We start from the raw sequence: 26,205 nt of genomic DNA on the forward strand, positions 1-26,205 counted from the left end.
TATTTTCTATATAATATTTTCTTTTGGCTCTACTTATCTTCTGTTTTGGTGAGGTTTTCTACATTTGTCATTTTAGTGAGTAAATTTTTAAGATTTTGTTTTTTTTATTGAAGTATAGTTATTTACAATTTTGTGTTAATTTCTCGTGTACAGCAAAGTGATCCAGTTATACATATACATACATTCTTTTTAAAAATATCCTTTTCCATTATAGTTTATCTTAGGATATTGAGCATAGTTCTCTGTCCTATCAAGATCTTGTCATTTATCCCTTCTATATGTAATAGCTTTCATCTGCTAGCCCCAGCCTCCAAAACCATCCCTCCCCCAGTCTCCTCTCCTTGGCAATCACAAGTCTCTTCTCTGTGTCTGTGAGTCTGTTTCTATTTCATAGGTAGTTTCATTTGTGTCATATTTTTAGATTCCACATGTAAGTGACATCATATGGTATTTGTCTTTCTCTTTCTGACTTCACTTAGTATGATAATCTCTAGTTCCATCCATGTTACTGCAAATGGCATTTGGTTCTTTTTTTAGGGCTGAGTAATATTCCATTGTACATATGTACCACATCTTCTTTATCCATTCATCTATTTATGCACATTTAGGTTGTTTCCATGTCTTGGTTATTGTAAATAGTGCTGCAGTGAACATTGGGGTGCATGTATCATTCTGAATTAGAGTTTTGTCTGGATCTATGCCCAGGGGTATGATTGCTGGATCATATGGTAATTCTATTTTTAGTTTTCTGAGGAACCTCCATGCTGTTTGCCATAGTGGCTGCACCAATTTACATTCCCACCAACATTGTAGGCTGGTTGCAATTTCTCCACATCCTCTCCAGCATTTCTTATTTGCAGAGTTTTTAATGATGGCCATTGTGACTGGTGTGAGGTGGTACCACATTGTTTTGATTTGCATTTCTCTAATAATTAGTGTTGATGAGCATCTTTTCATGTGTCTGTTAGCCAAAAAGATTACTGTTAATTAAAGAATACCAGGAATCAGCTGAAAACCTTATGGGGGTTCCCTTGTAATTAACTCTTCATTTTTCTCTTGTTGCATTTAGACTCTTTCTCTTTAGTTTTTGCCATTTTTATTATAATATATTGTTCTGTAGGTCTGTTTAGATTTATATTCTTTGTGGCCCCCTGTGCTTCCTGTACATGGATATATGTTTGCTTCTTTAGGTTTGTGACATTTTCAGGGATTTTTTTTTTTTTTTTTTTTTTTTTGCGGTACACGGGCCTCTCACTGTTGTGGCCTCTCTTTTTGCGGAGCACAGGCTCTGGATGCGCAGGCTCAGCGGCCATGGCTCACAGGCCCAGCCGCTCTGCAGCGTGTGGGATCTTCCCAGACTGGGGCACGACCCTGTGTCCCCTGCATTGGCAGGCGGACTCTCAACCACTGCGCCACCAGGGAAGCCCCCCAGCGATAGTTTTTTGAAATACATTTTCAATTCTCTTTTTTCTTTCTTCCCCTTCTGGAATCTCTGTTATGCATAGTTTGGTACGTTTTATATTACTCCATAGGTCTCTTATATTGCTTTCTTTTTTTTTTCTTCATTTGTTTTTCTATCTGCTGTCCTGATTGGGTGATTTCCATTATTCTGTCTTCCAGGTCACTTATTAATTCTTCTGCATTATACTTTCTGCTGTTACTTACCTTTAGCTCAGCTTTTGTCTCAGCAGATGAATTTTCTAATTTTTCTTGGTTCGTCTTTACAGTTTCAAGTTCCTTTTTACACTACTCTGCATTTCTGTCAATGGCTTTTCTTAATTCTTTCAGTTTTTTTTACTATCTCCTTTTAGAAATCAATGTCTGTTTAGACTGAAGAGGTCTGTTTCATTGCTTCTTTCAGGGGAATTTTCTTGGTCTCTGTCTGTTCTGGCTGTTTCGTACCAGTTGCTGCATTCTCCTCTGAGGCTCTGAAGTCCCCTTCTGTCCTGGCTGATCTCCCCATGGGTGAGAAGGTTTCTCAGGGTGCAGGAACCTTTCCTCTTTCACAGCCCCCTTCCAGATGTGCAAGTTCTATCCCATTTCCCTTTTTTCGTCCTACCTGGTTACATGGAGATATTCTTGCACTTTCAGAAGTCTGAGATTTTCTGTCAGGTGTTCAGGAGATTGTGTGAGAATCATTCCATGTGTAGATGTATTTTTTTTTTTAAGGATTTTTATTTATTATTTATTTATTTAATTTTTATTGGCTGCATCCTGTATTGTGGCACGCAGGATGTTTGTTGAAGCATGCAGGATCTTTTGTTGCAGAGTGTGAGCTTCTCTCTAGTTGTGGCATGCGGGTTTTCTCTTGTCTAGTGTGGTGCTCAGGCTCCAGGGTGTGTGGGCTCTGTAGCTGTGGCATGTAGGTTCAAGAGCACGTGGGCTCTGTAGTTTGTGGCATGAGGACTCTGGTTGAGGTGCACGGGGTCAGTAGTTGTGGCACAAGGGCTTAGTTGCCCTGTGGCATGTGGGATCTTCCCTTCCTGACCAGGGATCGAACCCACGTCTCCTGCATTGTAAGGCAGATTGTTTACCACTGGATCACCAGGTAAGTTCCTGTAGATGTATTTTTAATGTATTTGTGGGAGGAGATGAGTTTCACATCCTCTACCCCACCACCTTGATCCATTTCCTTTAAGATCATTTTTCTTTATTCAGCTCATAATAAATTGGGCAGCATCTAGTTCCTTTAATCTAACAGATGGAAAGGAGCTCTGCAGAGCTGTAGAAGGCATAAAGACATTTTATAGGTAGCAGGAGTCAGGAACAAAGAAGCTGTTATAGAAAAAAGGTGGATAAGATATTGCAAGGTTACTTTCCTTATAGAGGATGGTAATGAGGCAGAATACCTAACTAATGTTCAGGTGATTTTTTTAAAAAAATTAACTAATTAATTTTTTTGGGTGTTCGTTGCTGCGTGTGGACTTTCTTTAGGTGCGTCGAGTGGGGGCTACTCTTCATTGCAGTGCACGGGCTTCTCATTGCTGTGGCTTCTCCTGTTGCAGAGCTCGGGCTCTAGGTGCGCGGGCTTCAGTAGCTGTGGCACACGGGCTCATTATTTGTGGCTCGCAGGCTTAGTTGCACTCTGGCATGTGGGATCATTGTATTCATTGTACTTTGTTGACCTTTTCTTGGGTGAACCTAGTAAAGGTCCCTGTAGCTGTATTTTTCTTTCAGGCCTGGAGTTCTTAAAAATTGTGTATTTCGTTTTTACTTCTGAACTTTCTTTGTGTACTGTTGTTTATTATTTCCAAGGTTTGTAGTCTTACTTATTAGGGAGGAGCAGGAAGAATAGAGTGTCTGCTCTCTTTTCCAAACAGAAAGTCTCTTGGGACATTTTCTGTTGTGGCTTTGAATTTGGGATTTATATTTGAGAATACTTTAATTTCTAGTTTATTGCATATTCATATGGGATGCCTTGTTTCTTTTTTTTTTTTTTTTTTTTTTTTTTGCGGTATGCGGGCCTCTCACTGTTGTGGCCTCCCCCGTTGCGGAGCACAGGCTCCGGACGCGCAGGCTCCGGACGCGCAGGCTCAGCGGCCATGGCTCACGGGCCCAGACGCTCCGCGGCATATGGGATCCTCCCAGACCGGGGCACGAACCCGTATCCCCTGCATCGGCAGGCGGACTCTCAACCACTTGCGCCACCAGGGAGGCCCGATGCCTTGTTTCTTTTAATCGCTAATCACATAATTTTCTTGTTCTGAAGACAAATTTTATGAAGCTAGGTGACATGAATTAACTTATTTAAAACATATGCTTTACATTTGTTAAAATTTAATTCAGCTACTTTTGAGAAATAGAAAGAAATTAGTTTTATATAAACTGATACCCTAAACATTTCAAAAGGGTCTTTTCCTTAGTATTAGGCTGGGCTTTATATAAAGCCAGTATATTGTACACGTAGAAACAGTACTGGTAATATTTTCTTCTGTACAGTTTTACAGAATGTATTATCTCTTGGTAAAAAGAGGTTTCTATTGTAAAATATGTTTGGAATTAAGCGTTTATCTTATAATTATTGTATATACTCTCTATTCTCCCCATAGCAGTGAACCTGAATAATAGAACATCTTAGATTATTAGGGGTCCTAATGGAAACAATGAGGGTAAGCCAGTGTTTCTTGAATTTATTAGCATACTCCCATAGAAGGATAATTCTTACCTGTAATTACAGTTTTCCCTTTGTAGGAGTTTCACTTCTGAGCCCCTAAAACAGTGCTTATCAAATTTCAGAGTGTATCAGAAACCTACAGTGTGTTAAAACACCAATTGATGGGATCCATCCCCAGATTTTCTGACTCACTGATATCTGAGATAGGGCCTGCTGATGTGGATTTCCTAGTAGAATTGGTAACTGAGTCATCTGGGATTAAACTTGGAGAACCCTTGTCCTAGAAGTTAAATTCTTAGCTTAACATTTTTTTTCTTTTATAAATTTATTTATTTATTTTTATTTGTTTATTTTTGGCTGCACTGGGTCTCTGTTGCTGTGTGCAGGCTTTCTCTAGTTGCGGCGAGCAGGGGCTACTCTTTGTTGCAGTGCGTGGGCTTCTCGTTGTGGTGTCTTCTCTTGTTGCGGAGCACGGGCTTTAGGCACATGGGCTCCAGTAGTTGCAGCACGTGGGCTCAGTTGCTGTGGCTCGCGGGCTCTAGAGCGCACGCTCAGTAGTTGTGGCACACGGGCCCAGTTGCTCCGCGGCACGTGGGATTTTCCCAGACCAGGGCTCGAACCCATGTCCCCACATTGGCAGGCGGATTCTTAACCACTGTGCCACCAGGGAATCCCTTTAGTTTAGCATTTAAAGTGTATCTTTAACTCTTAATTTCTCAGCTTGATACTTTCTTTCCTTTAGGCCCTTAAAAATTCTGTAAATTTTGAACTTTTTTAAAATCAGAAAATTGATTATGTTACTTCAGCTTAGGTTATTTTTAGTAATGAATACTTATTGTCCATGCTTTGCTTTAATAATACTGTACTAGTTTTGTTATGGTGTGTGAACTTGTTCTACTTGCCACACAACAGGCCATTAAATTGGGAGATGAGCTTGTGGGGCAAGGGGTAATGACTTTATTCGGAAAGCCAGCAGACCGAGAAGATGGTAGACTAATGTCCTAGAGCAGGGGTCCCCAACCCCCGATCACTAGAGGGAGTGATGCTTCATCTGCCGTTCCCCATCCCTCACATTATTGCCTGACCCCCCCCTCCCCCCCCGCCCTGTCTGTGGAAAAATTGGCTTCTATGAAACTGGTCCCTGGTGCCAAAAAGGTTAGGCACCACTGTCCTAGAGAACCATCTTACCCCAGTCAGAATTCAGGCTTCTTTTATACTAAAAGGGGAAGGGAGTGGCTGTTTGTTGCATACTTTTTTGTATTGGAATCCTTTGTTCTTATAGTTGTCCACTCAGGTCAGGTCATAATGTTCCTGTAAACCTCCAGCAAAAAATATGTTATTCTCTGTTCTGCAACTTTTTATTTCTGTGTGAATGGAAAAGTGTTATATTCTTAAAGGTCAGAGCCTTGAGAATAGGCTATCGTCTATATTTCAGGCTATGGGCCTGAATTTAACTCAAAGCAAAAGCAATAGAATACAGAGATTAAAGTAAAAAACATCTAATATGGAGTCAGAATTGTTCTTTCCTGTTACAGTTTTATGCAGTAGTATAGTATATACCTTTCTTTGTCATTTAAGTCTGTACTTAGTATGTTTCATGGTTATCTGCTATTGATAATTGTACTAAGAACAAAAATTTGTAAAGTTTAGCTAAGCAATATATTAGGGAAATTCAGTACTGACATTAATCTGTTGTCATAAAAAGGTATAAAATATGCTGGTGATGTTACTGACCATAGTTCTTGGACTTTATCAATAGAAATTGATAAGAGGCTAGAAGAGAAATTAAGGCAAAGTTTTATTGGGACTCAATGCTGCAGGAGTGGGGGAGCAGAAACAAGTTAGCAGGTTCCCTGGCTTACTCCCTAAGCGGGGGTGAGCTGGTCCCTTAAGTTGGGTGAGGGTAGGGGCGGATCCAGGGGTCAGGCAGAGGGGTGGCTTGGGTGGTCTGCCCACTCCCTTTGTTGGTGCTGTGTGCAGGAAATTGTGCACAGTACTTTTTTTTCTCCTGGCACCTTGTGGTAGGTGGTTTATGGTTTTTTTGTAACTTGTTCATAATTTGCCCCAACTATACATGTGCACAGTTATTTTTCGTCCCTTATTGTTGCTCAGGTAGAGGAGCAAGCGCTGCAGTAAAAGGTCCCAGTTCCCAGCCTGTCTCAGTGATATATACTTTGTTTATAATTGGGTTTTGGTGCCTGCAGTGGTTTTGAGTTCATATTCAACTTTATATGCTTCACTGACTAGAACTGTTGAACACTGATTGATTATGTATGCCCACAAGCACAGAGAGATGTTCTTTCAGAAGGATAATTTTTAAGAATTGTTTTGAATCATGTGTCAACTTACTCATTAAATATTAGATAAATATTTGGTCTGTATTTGATACTTCAGCATGATTTGATTTTTATTTGCATTTTTCATTTATATTTTTACAAAAGAGTTAGTTGTGTCTTTTAGAATTACTTCTTTTTATTTATTTATTTTTAAATTTTTTTTGTTTTGTTTTTGCGGTACGCGGTCCTCTCACTGTTGTGGCCTCTCCTATTGTGGAGCCCAGGCTCCGGACGCGCAGGCTCAGCGGCCATGGCTCACGGGCTTAGCCGCTCCACGGCATGTGGGATCTTCCCAGACCTGGGGCACGAACCCATGTCCCCTTCATCGGCAGGTGGACTCTCAACCACTGCGCCACCAGGGAAGCCCTAGAATTACTTCTTTTTAAACCGTCATTTAGGGACTTACCTGGCAGTTGGGTGGTTAAGACTTTGCCTTTCAGTGCAGGGTGGGTGTGGGTTCAATTCCTGGTCTGGGAGCTAAGCTCCCATATGCCTTGGGGCCAAAAAAGCCAAAGCTGAAACAGAAGCAATATTGTAACCAATTCAATAAAGACTTAAAATAATAAACTATCCTTTATTAAAAGTACCATGGCGGCATGAGTGATCTGTGTATTATTTAGCATTTTTCTCTTTCACCTAAGAAGTTTGGAGGCAGGTAGTACAGTTCTGATACGTTGACACCACAGAATTATCAGAGGCCTGGGCTTTGTTTTCTGTTAGGATGATTTTAGACAATGTTTTGAGTTTGAACTTTGTTAATTTAGCATGACACACTTGAGATTTCTTCACGTTATTGGGTGTATCAATATTTACGTTGTATTGCTGAACAATATTCTGTAGTCTGGATGTTTGACAGTTTGTGTACCCCAACACCGATTGAAGGAAGTTTGGCAGTTGTGGAAAAAGTGCCTAAAATTTTTACATACCGTTTTTTGTATGAATTTAAGTTTTAATTTCACTTAGGAGTGAATTTCTGGGTCAGTGCATTGCTGGTAAGTTTATTATAACTTTACAACAAATTGCGTATGATTTCCCAAAGTAGCTGTTCCAAGTTTGCATTTACAATAGCAGTTTATGAGAATCACGGTTGCTCTTTATCTTTGTCAGAACTTGTTATTGTTAGTATGGTTCATTTCCATAATGATGGTGAACATCTTTTCCTGTGCTTATTTGCTGTCTTAGTCTGTGATGTTTTTCTTTTATTATTACACTTTTTGTTTTATATTTATTTATTTATTATTGAGTTTTCAGAGTTATTTATATAGTATTGTGGGTACAGTTTGTTTGTCAGGTACTTGATTTTTGCTTTCTTAGAGCTAACAACCTCCTCTTAATTACTTAATATAAAAATGTTTCGGGCTTCCCTGGTGGCGCAGTGGTTGGGAGTCCGCCTGCCGATGCAGGGGATACGGGTTCGTGCCCCGGTCTGGGAGGATCCCACGTGCCGCGGAGAGGCTGGGCCCGTGAGCCATGGCCGCTGGGCCTGTGCGTCCGGAGCCTGTGCTCCGCGATGGGGGAGGCCGCAGCAGTGAGAGGCCCGCGTGCAGCAAAAAAAAAAAAAAAAAAAAAAAAAAAATGTTTCCATTGTTTTCAACAATAGTGTTAGTTTTTAACTTTTCTAACCTCTTTTCCATGTAAATTCAGTTATTTAGGGATAACCACTGAGTTCTGTGTTCTATAACATAGAACCTCTGCCTCATTTTTCCAGGGCTGGAGTGTGGGATAAGTGACCTTGTTCTTTTGGAATGATCCTCTGATATAGTAGCAGGTGTTAGACAGGTACCTTGCCTTTCCTGACATGGAGTCTCTCACCATGTATGATATAGGTTAGGGCAATTAGAGAACATAGTTTTCTCTGCTGTTTGTGCATTAGAGCTTCTGTCCCATGAATGTGAGCTTGTAGAGCAAAGTAGCCCTAGCTGTCATTTGCACTTGCTTGGAATATATAGCTTCTGCAACACGTTGATGAGCTGGGGAAAGAAAGATTGACAGCCTGTCTCCTTAAGGGGAGATATATAAAGTTTAAAATGGGAACTTGGGCAAGAGGCAACTCCATGTGCAGATTTTCATAGTGACATAAAGTTTTCATCTCCTTTGGGTAAAAAGTATGATTGCTGGATCATATGATAGGAGTATGTGTAAGTTTTGTAAGAAACCCCCAAACTGTTTTCCATTGGCTGTACCATTTTTGCTTTCCCTAGGAATGAATGAGAGTTTCTGTTCCACAGCCTCGCCATTATTTGGTATGGTCAGTGTTTTTGATTTTGGCCTTTCTAAATAAGTATATAGCTTTAATTTATATTTCCCTGATGACATTATGTAAAACATCTTTTCATATGGTTTTTTACCCTCTGTAGCTCTTCTTTGGTGGGGTGTTTGTTAAGTTCTCTGGTCCATTTTTTTATCAGGCTGTTTTCCCATGGTTGAGTTTCAAGAGTTCTTTGTGTGTTTTTTAAATAAGATAAATTTATTGTTTCTCTGACCAAAGTGCATTGATTTTTAAATCTTCTTAAAGTGCTATGAAAAAAAATTCAAGAAAATAAAATACAAATGGGAAATTTAACCATTAGATTTCGTCTCCTTTGTACGAACGCTATGCTTAGTCTGGAAAACAAAGAAAATAACTTTGAAGTAAAACTAAAATGCTAACTAAAAAATTTGACCATAAATCTGAGTACATGCATTTCAAGGTTCCACTGCTAGGAATTTTGTTAAGATCAGTTTAATCATTAATAACACTATATAACAGAGCATAAGGAATACATGTCCAGGGTGTGATGTTTGCCCCTTACCCTCAGATTTATGTCAGACTAAAGGTGATAATTCTGCCAGGTCCTTGCAGTGCCCCATCCCAATCCCTGGAAGCAAAGACTGTGCCCTGTCACACAACTTTGTATAAGTTGTAGTAAAACAAAGCCTAACTTTTCTTACTTTTCTATCAGAAATGGTCAATTATTTGATAAATACTCAAACACTTATGGGAATTCATTTCATGAGTTTGTTTACCAACCACATTGTGCTGGAACTGACCCCAGGAAAAGTTCCTTTGGAATTTGGCCTACAACTTAATATGCTGGGAATTTAGAACCTGCAAGAGAAAAAGATGTGGGGTATCCCTAATCCAGGCATGTTGTAATTACTAAAGGGATAGACATACTAAAAGTTTTGGTCACAGAAGGCACGAACTATAAACTAGTAAAAGGGATATTCTTTTTGAGTAAAAACAAAAACTAGCTAATGCCCTTTTTTGTTTTGTGAACACTGTAACTAGAGTCAAATTTACTGTCTACTCCTGTGACCCTCCCCCTCCAAAAAAAGATAAAGAAATTAATTTGTCTTATTATGTACTTTCCGGCCATTAATTGAGATGTAATTATACATCTCGATTACATTAATTGAGATGTAAAAAATGGGTTGTGATAGCAGCTATCAAAGCAGTATTTTCAAGCATTATTTAAAGGATGCTTTCAGGTTTAGAGTTAGCCTTCTTTGTCAAAAATCTTCACAGCTTCATCAAAAACTTCATCGACAGATTTAGAAGCATCTATTTTCTTGACTTTCCCCATTTCTTCATATAAGTCAATAATTGGCTTTGTTAACTGAAGATAGGTTTGAATTATCTTTTCCGAGCTCTTTCTGTTGTCATCATTCCTATCACTACTTGTCCCCTCTCAAGACATCATTCAATACAGTTCTTATTATTACAGTCAAAAAACAAAACAGAAGATACATTAGCCTTACTATCCATGTATCCATGGTCTGTTTTTTTTTTTAATAAACATTTTCTGCAGTTTGAAAATATGCCTCAGTGTATTTTTTTGCTTTGGTCATTTTCCCTGCTTGGTGTTCTCTGAGCTTCCTGAATCTATGGTCTATTGTCTCACATTAATTCGGGGGAAATTCTCATTCCTTATTGTTCCAAATAATTCCTGTGCTCTCTTCCTTTATCTTTTGATAGTATAGTATTTCTTTATCTTTTGTTAGGATAGTAACACATTTGTTAAACCTTTGCTAGTTGTCCCACAGCCTTGGATATTCTGTTCTTTTTTCCCCCAGTCTTCCCTTTTTAGGGGTTTTTGAGGATTCTTTTGATAAATCCTCTATCTCAGATAGCGTTTCCTTAGCAGTATCTAATCTACTGCGACTCATAATTTTTGTTATAGTGTTTTTGATCTTTAGCATTTCTACTTGAAATTGTTGGCCTTCTATATTTCTGTTTACATTGTTTTTCCATTCTTGTATGCTCTCTACTTTATATATTGCATATCCTTAGCATATTAGTTGTACTTGTTTTGAATTTCCTGATGTGATAGTTCCAACATCAGAGCCACATCTGTTTCTGATGCTTGCTGTGCCCCTTGCTTCTCTCTCTCTCTCTTTTTTTTTTTTGGTGTGCCTTGTAATTTTTTCTTGGTATCTCGACATGGTGTACCATGTCGAGTTAAAAAGAACTGCTGTAAATAAGCCTTTAGTAATGGGCTAGCAAGATGTTAGGGGAGGGAAAAATTTCTATAGTCTTATGATTAGGTCTCAGTCTTTTTAGTTAGCCTATGCCTTTGCAAAGTGTCAGAATTTCTCAGTTTTCTTCCTTCTAGGTTGGATAGGATGACTGGAATGGGCTGGAATTGAGTATTTTTCTTACTTTCCGGATTGTTACAACCAGAATGCTTTGAGGTATTTAAAAATTGTTCCTTTTCCCATTCTTTAGCCAGAAGCTTGTGGAGCTTTTTCTCAGGTTAACATGTGGCAATATTAGTGGGCCCCTAGAAGAAAGTCTTGCAGTATTGTGGGGCTCCTCCTTTACCTGGGAGCCCTGGATGTTTAAATCTCAGGCATGTCTGCAGTGAACTTTTGTACCCTGACACTTGTTTCTGGGTTGATTCTCTTGGTGAGTGTGTGCTTTGGTAATCTGTGCCTTCTTGTGTTAGCCTTGCTCCTTCACATTTTTTTGTAAGAACAAATATTTTAGTCAGTCAGTTTTCAGATGTATTGTATGCAGTGATTTTCATATATAGTAGTGTCTTTTAACCACACATTTGGTTATCTTGAAATTCTGATTATTATAATTTTATGATAATACTTGAAAAAGCAAGTTTTTCTCATTAAGTCTCATTTTCTCTAAACTCTAGTTATTTTCATGAAAGGATATTAGATAATGATTTTGGCTTTATTGAGAAAATGTCTGAAATTCATAAAAATGATTGTCGAAGATATGAAAATCCTCAGTGTTACAATACTTGTGTACAATCTGCTCTTCCTTTCATATACTGTAATATTCTTATTTTACTTTGACATGAAGGCAGTGTTCATTCCTAAGTGTATTTCATTCTAAACGTTGTCCCTTGGGAACTTTAACAAATATTTCAAAGACATTCTTATTCCTTTGGAATCATGATAGAGTTTCCTGTTGTTCTTAGTTTTAAAGAATGTCCCCACTAATTCTGATGTGCTTATCTTAGCGGTTCCCAACCTTTTTGACACCAGGGACCGGTTTCGTGGATTTTTCCACGGATGGGGGGTGGGATGGTGGGGTAGCGATGGTCAGCGATGGTTCATGTGGTAATGTGAGCGATGGGGAGTGGCACGTGAAGCTTTGCTTGCTTGCCTGCCACTCACCTCCTGTGGTACGGCCCAGTTCCTAACAGGCCAAGGACTGTACTAGTTTGCATCCCAGGGGTTGGGGAGCCCTGGCTTATGTGACTTCCTGTTTACCTTTTTACTTTATGTCCCTTTTTTTTAGGCTGACAGGAACTTCTTTATGTGATTCCAGACTTTTTGTGCCTTTAGATGGATTAGGGAGTGTGGGAATAACCATTTTGGAATTGTATTGAAGCTAATAGCTGAAGATGATATTGATTATGTGGAAGGAAGCACCAGAAACAAGGGTTTGTTACAGCTCAGGTTTTATCTTTCTGGAAAGTGTTGGAGTTTGAGAAAATTCATTATAGTGTGTAAAAACAGCCTTAGAACATTTTCATGACATTTGGTTGATGAGGGAGATCAATTGAATTAAAGTAAGTGCCAAGGTTTTACATTTTTGTAAGTGCAAGGATGAGATTTGATGATGGTTTATATACCTGGTCTCCTGTAGGTTATTTATTTTTCCATTATAATTATTATTTCTGTAGGTGATTAACTTGGTAGGGCATAAACTTTAAATTGTTTACTGTTTATATAACTGTTAGTGGAGAGGCAGGAATGATGGGCAGCTTGTATTAAAATCTGTGTTGTGGATTTTTAAATAGGACATTAATTGGACTAATAACTGTTTTCCCTTTTTCAGCGTTATCTGCTTATCAGAGATACTACAGTTTACAGTCTGACTACTGGAAGGTTAGTGACCTTTGAATACCAATTTTGTTTTCTTATTTTGGGACAAATTGTATGAAATACTAATTCTAAGTAGGGAACATGGAAAGGGAGAGAAAGGTATTTTGTGCCAGCTGTTTTGTGTGAAGTATATTGTTCATAACTAGTATCTTTCTGACTAATTAAAAAGACATTCTAAGTGTGATACTTTAATAACAAAATCAAGTAAAAAAATCTGTTCCTTTTTTAAGTTTGTAGCTGGGAATAGATGAAGGATGCATAATGGTGATTTTAAAGATGGGTGAATCAGGCTAAAAGGCTATGGTTGGATCTCTGGGGAGAATGAAAGTCATCCATGTTAGAAAATCTGTCTAAGTAAGAATGGAGTATAAGGGTAAATTATCCACTGTGTTATCTTAATTTAAGCAGTAAAGTTAAACTAGCTAGCAGATTAATCTTGCAATGCATATGTGCTTTCTTTCAAGTATGATACAGATAGCTAAATAGATTGCTAAATAGATTGCTTTTCAAAACAAATTTATCTAATAGGATATAACCTATAATATCCATTTTATATGTAACTTCTATGATAATTAGTTATAGGTAGTGTTATGTTACCTGCAAAGAAATTTTAGGTTACCCAGGGAGTTTGAAAACCCATTTGTTGACCCCTAATGTAACTGAACGTGTTGCTGGCTTTTGTGAAGTACTTGGAGTGGAAAGAAACAGCTAAGTATGAAGGTTTATTTAATCCAGAGACATTCACATAAGTTTATTTAGATTTACTACTATTCTTTTTTGATAACAGTATTATAGAAGTATGATTCATTTACCATAGAATACACCCATTTGAAGGGTACGATTTAATGATTTTTAATATATTCACAAAGTTTGTGTATCCTTTACCACCTTTGATTTTAGACTATTTAAAATATTTTTATTATAGAATAATGAGAACATGTATTCTCTCTCTCAGTCCCCCATGATCCCTTTCTTAAGAAAGTGTTCATTTACTTTGTGTTTCTATATGTCTGTCTAGTCTGGACTCTTTTTTTCACTTAGTGTTTTCAAGGTTTGTGTCTGCTGTAGCATGTATCAGTAGTAGTACTTCATTCCTTTTTAGAACTATAAATTACAATTTATGGATATTAGTTTTGTTTATTCCGTTGGTTGATGGACATTTGCTCTCTCTCCCCCTTGGCTATGAATCATGCTGCTCTGAGCATTTGTGTCCCTGTTTTTGTTTGAAGACATATTTTCATTCCTTTTGGAAGTATACCTCAGAGTTGAATTTGCTGTGCTGTTAAGTTTTTGATGATCTGTTAAACTAATTTCTAGAGTGATTCCACCACGTTACATTCTGACACTCATTGTAGGAAGACCCCATTTTCTCCATATTCTTGCCAACATTTGTTCTGTCTTTTCTAAATTCCACCATCCTAATGGGTGTAACATGTTTTCTCACTTTAGTTTTCATTTTCATTGCCCTGATGACTAACTGTGTTTGAACATCTTCTTGTTTGTTTGTTGGACATTGGTGTTTGTTTGTTTTGAGAAAAGTCTATTCAGATTCTTTGTCCCTTTTAAACTGAGTTGCAATATTATTTATATATCTAGTTGACTTGCTGATGTTTTCTTATTCTCTGCGTTGTCTATTTTTCATGTTTAATAGAGTTCTTTGAGGCACAAAAGTTTTGTTATGAATTCCCATATAGCTTTTTTTTTCTTTTGTTGCTTGTACTGTATATCCAGTACCAATCCAAGTCATAAAGATTTATCCACATTCTTCTTCTAAAGGTTTTGTAGTTTTAGCTCTAACTCTTAGGTTCTTGATCATTTCAAGATAATTTTTTTTTTGTGTGGTGTAAGGTAAGGTTTCAACTTTATTGTTTTGCATGTGGGTATGTAGTTGTCCTAGCAGTGATTGTTGAAAAGAAAATTCTTTCCCCAACTGTATGATCTTGACATTGTTGTCACCAGTCTTTGCCACAAATCTGTTGGTTTATTTCTAGACTTTCTGTTCAAAGAAACAGAAAACAGTTTTTTTCTAAACTTTCTGTTCTGTTGATCTTTTATGCCTGTTTTTGTGTTGGTACCACACATTACAACCTATTACTTTTAAACTACTTGTATCTTTGAATGTAAATTTTGTCTTGTGGATAACATATAGTTGAACCATATTTTATTATAAATAGAATTATTTTCATAATTTCACTTTACTTTTTTTTAAAAAAATATTTATTTATTTGTTTATTGGCTGTGTCAGGTCTTAGTTGTGGCATGCGGGATCTTTTGTTATGGTGTGTGGGCTTTTCTTTGGTTGTGGAACTGGGCTCCAGAGCCTGTGGGCTCTGTAGTCACAGCACGTGGGCTCCCTAGTTGCGGCATGTGGGCTCCAGAGTGTGTGGGCTCAGTAGTTCCAGGATGCAGGCTTAGTTGCCCTGCAGAATGTGGGATCTTAGTTCCCCGACTAGGGATCGAACCTGTGTCCCCTGCATTGGGAAGCAGACTCCCAACCACTGGGTCACCAGGGACGTCCATCACTTGTTGACACTTATTTCTATTTTTTAAAGCATTTATTTATTTATTTTAGGCTGCATTGGGTCTTCGTTGCTGTGCATGTGCTTTCTCTAGTTGCGGCGAGCAGGGGCTACTCTCTCGTTGCAGTGTGTGGGCCTTCTGATTGCGGTGGCTTCTCTTGTTGTGGATCAGGGACTTTAGGCTTGCGAGCCTCAGTAGTTGAGGCTTACGGGCTCTAGATTGCAGGCTCAGTAGTTGTGGCGCATGGGCTTAGTTGTTCCACTGCATGTGGGATCTTCCCGGACCAGGGCTCGAACCCATGTCCCCTGGCATTGGCAGGTGGATTCTCTTAACTACTGCGCTACCAGGGAAGCCCTCTTAGCTATCTTTTATCAAGTTGAAGTTTCTTTCTAATTTTATTCAGTTATGTTTTTTTAATCATGGAAAGGTGATGTGTTTGGTCAAATTTCTTTTTTGTGTCTATTGAGAATTTAATTCTTAGTTTGACTTACTGATTATTCAGGAATGTATTCTTTTTTTTGTTTTAAGATGTTGTTGGTAGGAGTTTATTAATTAATTTATTTATTTTTGCTGTGTTGGGTCTTCGTTTCTGTGCGAGGGCTTTCTCTAGTTGTGGCAAGCAGGGTCCACTCTTCATCATGGCGCACGGGCCTCTCACTGTCGCGGCCTCTCTTGTTGCAGAGCACAGGCTCCAGACGCGCAGGCTAAGTAGTTGTGGCTCACGGGCCTAGTTGCTCCGTGACATGTGGGATCCTCCCGGACCAGGGCTTGAACCCGTATCCCCTGCATTAGCAGGCAGATTCTTGACCACTGCGCCACCAGGGAAGCCCAGGAATGTATTCTTTAATTTCCACATTTTTTTCTGGTATTATTTTTTAAAATTTCATTTTGTTTTGTTCAAACAACATACTTCATATTATTTCAATTCATCTTTTACTCAGATTTATTTTGCAGCATAATATTTGTTCTATCTTGGAGAATGTTTAATGTGCATGAGAGGAATATATATATTCTGTTTTTATTTGAAGTATTCTCTAAATATTTGTTAAGTTTGGTGGGTTAAAGTTTTGTTTAAGCTATGTATTCCCTCTTTGTGTTCTTTCTCTCTGGTGGTTCCATCTATATTGAATATAAGATTAAGCCTCCAGTTGCTGATTAATTGCTTATTTTGGGGGTCATTTTTATAGGTTTTGTGTCATATGTTTTGTTGGGTGCATGTATCAGAGCTGCTATGTATTTTTGATGGATAAATTATTTTATTTAAATTTTTCTTCCAACTTTATAGAGACATAATTGACCTGTGCATGTATCACTATTTGTTTAAGTTGTATATAGTGTGTTGATGTGATACGTTTATACACAAAGCATTTGAAACTGTAGCGTTAGCCAACATCTCCATGTCACATAATTATTTTTATTGTCCTGCTTTATTTCTACTAATGTTCTTTTGGTTTTGAAGAATTTTGTTTGGTAGTAGTATAGCCATTCCAGAATTTTAATTTATTTGTTTAATTTTATTTTTGCCTCTGAGTCTTAATTGCGGCACGTGGGACGTTCGTTGAGGCACACACAATCTTTTGTTGAGGCGCTCAGGCTCTTTGTTGCAGCGGGGGGCTTCTCTCTAGTTGTGGTGTGTGGATTTTTTCTTCTCTGGTTGTGGTGCGCAGGCTCCAGGGCGCGTGGGCTCTGTAATTGTGGTGTGTGGGTTCCAAAGCGCATGGGCTCTGTAGTTTGCGGCACGCAGGCTCCCTAGGTGAGGTGCAGGAGCTCAGTAGTTATGGTGTGAGGGCTTAGTTGCCCCGTGGCATGTGGGATCTTCATTCCCTGACCAGGGATTGAATCCGTGTCCCCTGAGTTGGAAGGCGGATTCTTTACCACTGGATCACCAGTGAAGTCCCCAGAATTTTTTTTTTTTTTTTTTTTTGCGGTATGTGGGCCTCTCACTGTTGTGGCCTCTCCCGTTGCGGAGCACAGGCTCCGGATGCGCAGGCCCAGCGGCCATGGCTCACGGGCCCAGCCGCTCCGCGGCATATGGGATCCTCCCAGACCGGGGCACGAACCCGTATCCCCTGCATCGGCAGGCGGACTCTCAACCACTGCGCCACCAGGGAGGCCCCCCAGAATTTTTATAATCAGTGTTTTCATGATTCATTGCTTTTCATCTTTTTATTTACAGTCTGTGTTTTTCAATCTAAAGTATGTCTCCTGAAGACAGCATACAGTTGGATCTTTTAATTTTATCCAGTCTGATAATTTTTGCATTGATTATTTAATCCAATTTTGTCTAATGTTATTATTTAAATATTGTATATACATCTGCCATTGTACTTCTTTTGTATGTCTCTTTTTCTATTCTTGCTTTACTGCATGAAGCAGATTTTTTAAATTAATATAATTTCTTCAGGTTTTTTCATTATATGTTTTTGAGTTATTTTCTTAATGGTTGCCCTAGTGCTTACCATGTAAATATCAAGTTATATGACTTTACCTTGATTTATACTAAACTAGTTCCTATGAGATATAGAAATGATACCCTTAATATGACATTATGTACTTGCGTTTTTTTATTTGTTGCACCTTCAACAGTTAACATTGTTACCTATGTGTGTATGAACTATGTAGTAGTATGTTGTTATAATATTAATTTATGTAATTTGTTGAGGTTTAAGAAGAAAAGATTTCATGTTTGGCTTTTGTATTTTAGCCTCTTAAATTCCCATATCTGTGTGTCTTCATTTGTTCTTGTATATCTGCTTGACCATCTTGAGTCTTTTCTGTAGTCCATTATAGCTTTGTTCCCAGCTTAACTCATTTGTTCTATCATTAAGTTATATTACTATATATTAATTGGCATAATAATACAATTATATGGAGAGCTGGTTTTTAAATCAGTTAGAAGGAAGGAAAGAAAAGAAATACGTATGCAGTCTGCTGTGTCCCATACCTGTATAATTAGATGTTAAACTACCCTCCTACCCCCATTTTTTAGCTTTGAAAAGCTGACATGGACACTTGTTCTAAGCCTAAAGAACTTCACTAGAATTTGTTGTAATATTTATTGTATGGCGGGTGTGTTTGAAGTGGATTCTTTCTCTCTCTTTTATAATCTACAAATATTTAGCTTTCATAGTTGAAAACTCTGCTAGGATAGAAGATTCTTGGTTGGCAGTTTGTTTTCTTTGAGCACTTTGATTACTCTAGCCCACTGCCTTTCACCATCATAGTATCTGAGGAGAAATCAGCTTAATCTGATTGGTTTTCTGTTTTGTTTTGTAACAGAGTTTTTTTCTCTTGCTGCTTTCAGAATTTTCTCCTTGTGTTTGATCTTCAACATTTTCTACTGTGATCTGTCTCTGAATGTCTTTTCGTTTATTCTACTTGAGTTTAGTTGTGCTTACTGATTTACAGATAAAGTTTTTTCCTGAAATTTGGGAAGTTTTTAGCTGTTTACTATTGAAATACTTTTTTTTGGTCTTTTCTCTTTTCTGGCATTCCTACATATGTTGGTACACTTAATGGAAAGCGCATAGCACAGGCTCTTTCCCCAGCCACATCTGTCATTGTCCAACAGGAACATGACAGAATTTTAATGGAGGCAGAGACAAAGTGTTGCATGGGATCAGCACTGTGGGCTTTTACTCACCAATGCCAGTACCCAGTCTGTCAGCAACAGACAATAACATTCAATTCCTGATATGGCATCATTTCCTAAGGTGTTCGTGTAGCTTCTCAGTGCCAGGTTGATGACAGTGGACTGCTTCCATCATGAAAGAGTCAGTATTTTATCGACACTGGAATAGAAATTTGCTGGCATACCAATTTGCCTTCCCTGCAGACAGACAGTGCTTTTGTCAAAACTGGCATCCCTGGATTTACAGAATGCCTTATCTAATATTGTGGTAATCTACACAGAATTGCTTCAGAGTAAGGAACTAACTTCACAGGAAAAGAAATACAGCAATGGACTCCCATGTTATGAAATTCATTGACGTTAACCGTGTTCCCCATTATCCTGAAACAGCAGCTGGCTTGATAGAGAAGTGAAAGGGCCTTTTGAAGACTCAGTTACAGTGCAAGTTATGTGGCACCAAGAGATTTATAATGCTCTGAATTGGTGGTGTTTTTCTAATAGCTAGCTTTCATGGGTCCAGCAATCAACACAGTGGAATTGGGAGTGGCACCCACTATTACCCTGGTTATCCAATAGCAGCATTTTTGCTTTTTGTACTCACAACTTCATGCTAGAATGACTGAGAGGTGTTTGTTCCAGAGGAAGGAATTCTTCCACAAGGAGACAAAAATAATGATTCCCTTGAAGGGGACATTAAGATTATTAAATAGCCTTTTTTCATTTCATTTTTATGCCTGTGACTCATCAGGCAAGCAAGGGAGTTGCCTTGCTGGTGTTTTTGTAGTTGTTGTTTGTTAGTTTTTCAAAGGAGGATAAGAAAGTAGAAAAACATTGTTTTTCAGTACTGTTGCAGTTGGGGAAATGATATTCAATGTAGAACCGGGGTCAGTTCTGAATACAGCCTGAGCAACTAGGAATTTATTGCCAAGGAGCCCTGTAAGGGTCAGCCTTTGGAAAATTACTAAAAGAAATAACAAGGCAGTTTGTGCTAAGCCATCCTCATCAAGGTGAGTAGCGGAGGATGCGGAACCACGATTAGATACTGCGTATTTCACATACAGAGGATGAGGCACTTTTGCCAAACCCACTTAATGTCGTTCTTGCAATTTTAGAAGGAAATGTGCAGATGTGCTTAGGAACAGGTTCAGAAATCTGACCTATAGTTTGGTTGTTAGTTCCCACTATTGTTTAAAGGAGTGAAGAGACATTTTTCTTTCTTAGAACAATGTTAGTTCATTTCTTGTTCTATAGCCTTTTGTACATTTAGGACCAACTGAATAGTCTGTTGAGTAATGATAATAGAAGTTCAGGGATAGGCAGCAAGCATTTAAGGAGGGGCAAGTTTATGTGAAAATAACAGAAAAACAAAGAATAAATGTTAAAAACCCAATTTCTGATTCCAGAGGACAGTTTTTCAAGATTTGTAGTTGATGGGCTCAAAGCATCAGTAGATGGTAGAGTGTGGACAACAGGGGCAATACATAGAATTACTGGTTTGAGTTGTGATGACAAACTTTATGAGAGGACCAGTCAGTAGTAGGCATGAAGTTTGTTCATTAATGATCTGTTATGGTAATATTCTTGAAGTTTATATGATGTTGTGTAGCATCAGCTTTCAGGGCTCTGGGTAAAAGGCTGTTTCAGTTCGTAATTTTTCCAAGTCAGAATGGAGAAAATTTGGAAGCACCAATTTAGAGAGGTGTAAATTGGAGGAATTCAATATTTGTCAAGGACTGGTAAATATGCAAGACTGAATCCAAAGGTTACATTATAGTTTTCTATTGTAAACATATTTTTTTTCACCATCTATTTTATCAGAGAATCAAGGTCAGAATAATTTGTTTACAGAATTAGTAGTTTCATTAAATTTTGCTTGATTATTTTTTTTTTATAAACAACAGACTTTTTTTTTTTTTTTGTGGTACGTGGGCCTCTCACCGTTGTGGCCTCTCCCATTGCGGAGCACAGGCACCAGACGCGCAGGCTCAGCGGCCATGGCTCATGGGCCCAGCCGCTCTGCGGCATGTGGGATCTTCCCGGACCGGGACATGAACCTGTGTCCCCTGCATTGGGGATACTGTGCCACCAGGGAAGCTCCACACATTTATTTTTTAAAAATAAATTTATTAAAAAAATGAATTTATTTATTTATTTTTGGCTTTGCCTCCTTATTAACATAGAGGTGGCAAGAATAGTAACTGGTCACACATGTCTTTTCTTCTTGGAACTTTTCATAAGAAATTTCAGACTAGACTTTTAAAAGCCTCTTATGTCTAGGGAGTCAAGCCAGGAACTCACCACTACATTTTGCCTGCAATGTAGAGGTTTGGTTGAATTCCCTTGTCTTGTGTTCCTGAAATATCCTAAGGTTCATGGGCCTACCAGGAAGTGACCTTCCTTATTTCTCTGATAAGGTATGGAACTCTATTAGGCAGCTTCAGGCCAGTTTTTCCAACTGTAGCTTTGTAAGCAGTGGCTCCTTAGTTCTTTCAAGCTCTTGGATCATATGTGATTCAGTGCACATACCATTCTCAGACATTCCAGTCAGAGCCTTGGTGTTATAATCAGTGTTTCCAGTAGAGTCCTTTACAAGGAAAAGAGATTTGTTTTGAATTTATACAAATAATTATATTCTCATTAAAAATAAGAATACTCAGTTTTCAAATTGTAGAAGAGCAGGTAGGGAGAAAAAGTAACTATTGTATCTTTGTTCACAAAGAATTACTTTACAAGTTTACTTAATTATACATAGATTAAGAGAAAAAGATTTTCTTAAATCTTGAATACAAACATTAAAACACCAACAGTGTTTCAAATAAATTAATCAGAAATTATAATGGTCTTAATCAATTTATTCAAAGCCATGAAATTAATTCTTGTTCTGCTTTTTCTTGGGTTAGCAGTTTTATGACTCCATTATCTTCTTCCTTACTTTTGGAAATACACTTGAGACATGGTCTCAAACTTACTCCTGGATGCTACCACAAAGCATTCCTGCCTCTAGCTGATTATAAACACTTTCTAAGAAGAATTAAAGTGAAATAATAACTGTGACTTAAAGTTCTGATTAGAGTTCATTTGATAAGGAAAGTTATTTCTATGCATATGTCTTAATAACTGGAAAACGAGGGATCGGCCAAATTCTGGAATGATTCATGGAATACCCGTATAACAATCCTTCCAGTGCACCTGACTGTACACTTTCCTTGGAAGAAGTAACAGTCATTTGTGCAACTATATAGTGATTCATTTGCTGTGTCCAGTGGTTTGACTAGATGGTCAGTGACGTGGAAGGAGGATGGTTGAAAATTGTTCTGAAGAAAATCTGGGGAAAAGCTATTTGTACCTCTCTGAATGAGGGAAAAATCATAAAGGTATTTGTGTTACATGTGAAATACTTGCCAGAAGGTCACATCAGCTGAGGATCATTTTAATAATCAAGTGGATATAATGACTGGTTATGTGAATAACAGTCAGCCTCTTTTCCTGGCCAACCCTGTCATGACCCAGAGGGCTAATGAATAATGTGGACACAGTGGCAACCATAGAGGCTTTGCACGGTCTCAGCAACATGGATTTCATTCACCAAGGCTGTTCTGTGTATGGCCACCACTGAGTGTCCTATTTGTGAGCAGCAGAGATCAGCACTGAGTTCCGCGTATGGCACCATTTTCTGGAAAGATCAGCAAGCTATCTGATGATAAATTGATTACATTGGAAAGAACAGCACTTTGTTATTAGTGGAATAGACATGTAACATTGTATAAATTTATGGTGTACAACATAATTTAAAAAAATATATTATTTGGCTGCGTTGGGTCTTAGTTGTGGCACATGGGACCTTCATTGTGGCATGTGGCATATTTAGTTGCAGCACTGGGGGATCTTTTTGTTGTTGTTGTTGCAGCACGTGGGATCTTTATTTGTGGCATTAGAATTCTTAGCTGGGGCATGTGGGATCTAGTTCCCTGAGCAGGGATGGAACCCCTACCCCCTGCATTGAGAGCGTGGAGTCTTAGACACTGGACCATGAGGGAAGTCCCCCAACATAATGATTTGATATATTTCACATATACATATATATACACATACATGTCTGTGTTTACCTTATATAGCTACAGTTTTTTTCTGTGAGAAGTTTTAACATCTAATTTCTCAGTGACATTCAAATATATACTACAGAATTGTTGATTATAGGAATTACATACCTAGAATTTACTTACTTTATTATTGGAAGTTTGTATCGTTTTACTGCCTTCACGTACTTTCCCTCTCCTTTGGCAAACACCCACCTGTTTGTTCTGTTTCTGTGAGCTTGTTTAAAAAAATTCCACTTGTAAGTGAGGTCATGCAATATGTGTTTTTCTCTGTGTGAATTGTTTCACCTAACATAATGACTTCAAGATCCATCCATGTTGTAGCAAATTGGAAAGTTTTCTTCTTCTTTTTTTTTAATAACCTTTAAAAAATTATTTTATTTGTTTACTTTTGGCTGTGTGGGGTCTTTGTTGCTGTACGTGAGCTTTCTCTGGTTGTGGCGAGCAGGGGCTACTCTTCCTTGCGGTGGGCGGGCTTCTCATTGCCGTGGCTTCTCTTGTTGTGGAGCATGGGCTCTAGGCTCGTGAGGGCTCAGTAGTTGTGGCATACGGGCTTAGTAGTTGTGGCACACGGGCTTAGTTGCTCCACGGCATGTGGGATCTTCCTGGATCAGGGCTCGAACCTGTGTCTCCTGCATTGGCATCTGGATTCTTATTCACTGCGCCACCAAGGAAGTCCAGTTTTCTTCTTTTTTTATGGCTGAATAGTATTCGATTGTGTGTGTCTGTGTGTATGTATCACATTCTTTTCATCTGTCCATGGACACTTAGGTTATTTCCATATCTTGGCTGTTGTAAATAATGGTATAATGAAAACTTGGGTAGCAGATATTTTCTCGGGTAATCATTTTGTTTCCTTTGACTGTGTACCCAGAAGTGGAATTGTTGGTCATGGTGTAGTTGTATTTAAAATTTTGAGGATCTTCCATGCTGTTTACCATAGTGATTATACATCCCCAGCAACAGTGTACAAGAGTGCCCTTTTATCTATATCCTTACTAGTACTTATCTCTTCGTTTTTTTTTTTTTTTTTTTTCTTTTTGCGGTATGCGGGCCTCTCACTGTTGTGGCCTCTCCCGTTGCGGAGCACAGGCTCCGGATGCGCAGGCCCAGCGGCCATGGCTCACGGGCCCAGCCGCTCCGCGGCACATGGGATCCTCCCAGACCGGGGCACGAACCCGTATCCCCTGCATCGGCAGGCGGACTCTCAACCACTGCGCCACCAGGGAGGCCCCCGTTTTTTTTTTTTTTTTAAACAATAGTTATTTTCCCAGGTTTGAGGTGATATCTCACTGTGGTTTTGATTTGCATTTCCCTGATGAGTAGTGATGTTGAACACCTTTTCATGTACCTGTTTGTCATTTGACTATCTTCTTCTGAAATTGGAGTATTTGGGGATTTTTGCTGTTGAGTTGTATGAGTTCCTTGTATATTTTGTATATTAGCCTCTTATCACGTGTGGTTTGCAAAAATTTTCTTCCACTCCATAGGTTGCCTTTTCATTTTGTTGATCATTTCTGTTATGGAGAGGCTTTTTGTTTGTTTGTTTGATGTAGTCTTATTTCTTTATTTTTTGTTGCTTGTGCCTTAAGTATCATACCCAAAAAAGCATTGCCAAGACAGCTGTCTTGGAGTTTTTCCCCTGTGTTTTCATCTAGGAGTCTCATGGTTTCAGATCTTTGTTTTAATCTTTAATCTGTTCCTTTGTTTTTGTGAATGGTGTAAGATAGTGTTCTAGTGTTCATTGTTTTGTGTGTAAATTCTAATTTACTTAGGACCACCTATTAAAAAGTTATGTTTTTTCTCCATTGAGGATTCATGGCTCCCTTGTCAAATTATATTACCTGACCATATATGCATGGGTTTATTTCTGGGCTGTTAACTGTTTCATGAGTCTATGTATCTGTTTTATGCCAGTACCATGTTCATTGATTACTGTAGTTTTGTAATATAGATTGAAACCAGGAAAGTTGGTATCTCCAGCTTTGTTCTTCTATTTTTGGATTGTGTTGGTGATTCAGGGTCTTTTGTGGTTTCATATGAATTTTATGATTGATTCTATTAATGTAAAAAATGCCACTTGAATCTTGATAAGGATTGAAAGGAATCTGTAGAAGATTTGGGTAGTGTGGACATTTTAACATATTCTTTGTATGAAAATGAGTATCTTTCCTTTAATTTGTGTCTTTTTCAGTTTCTTTCATGAAATTTGTATGTTTTCAGAGTATAGATTTTTCAGCTCGGTTAAATTTATTCTTAAGTTTTTAAATTGTCTTTGATACTATTATGAATGTAGTTGTTTTCTTTAACAGCTAATTGTTTAGGTATAAAACAACTGAAATCTGCAGTTGATCTTGTATGCTGCATCTTTACTGAATTCATTGATTTTTTTCTTTCTTTTGGTGGAGTTTTTTTAGGACTTCCTATGTATAAGATCAAGTCATTTGCAAACAGGGAGTATTTTATATTTTCCTTTCTGATTTGCATCCTTTTTTTTTTCTTACTTGAATATTCTGGGTAGGATTTTCAGTACTTGAGTTGAATAGACGCTTTTCCTAATCTTAGAGGAGAAGCTTTCAACATTTCACTGTTGAGTATGATGTTAGGTCTTGTTATACCATATATGGCCTTTATTACGTTGACGTATGTTCCCTCTGTATCCAGTTTTTGAGTTTTCATCATGAGTGGATGTTGAATTTTGTCAAATTATATTTCTGCATCAGCTTAGTTGATCATATGATTTTATTCTTTGCTTCTGTGAATGTGGTGTGTCACATTTATTGATTTGCATATGTTGAATCAACATCGCATCCCACAGTCAAATCCCACTTGAGCATGGTGTATAATTCTTTTAATGTGTTGTTGAAATCAGTTTGCTGATACCTTGTTCAGAATTTTGTATTTATATTCAACCATGGATTTTAGTCTATAGTTTCCTTTTACTGGTAGTAGCCTCTGGCTTTGGTATCAGGGTTATTCATAAAATCAGATTGGAAGTATTTTTTCATCTTCAGGTTTTTGGAAGAGTTTGAGAAGAGTTGGTATTAATTTAAATCTTTGGTTGACTTCACTAATGGAGGAGTCTGTTTCTGGGTTTTCTGTCTTGGCATATTTTTTTATTACCAATTAAATTTCCATACTTATTATTGGTCTATTCAGATTTTTAATGTGTTCCTG

The 26,205-nt window shown here is 38.1% G+C and overlaps 1 protein-coding gene across 7 annotated transcripts in view; it reads left to right on the top strand.

Annotated features, from left to right (window-relative positions):
- LOC132482953 (lysine-specific demethylase 6A-like) overlaps positions 1 to 26,205 on the top strand; it is a 168,865-nt gene that overhangs the window by 20,222 nt on the left and 122,438 nt on the right. For all 7 annotated transcript variants that reach the window (XM_060088225.1, XM_060088218.1, XM_060088222.1 and 4 more), the window contains one exon: positions 12,734 to 12,783. In XM_060088225.1, coding sequence (XP_059944208.1) covers positions 12,734 to 12,783 — 50 coding nt within the window. The remainder of the gene's footprint in view (positions 1 to 12,733; positions 12,784 to 26,205) is intronic.

This window comes from Mesoplodon densirostris (assembly GCF_025265405.1).
Source record: "Mesoplodon densirostris isolate mMesDen1 chromosome Y unlocalized genomic scaffold, mMesDen1 primary haplotype SUPER_Y_unloc_1, whole genome shotgun sequence".
Lineage (NCBI taxonomy): Eukaryota > Metazoa > Chordata > Mammalia > Artiodactyla > Ziphiidae > Mesoplodon > Mesoplodon densirostris.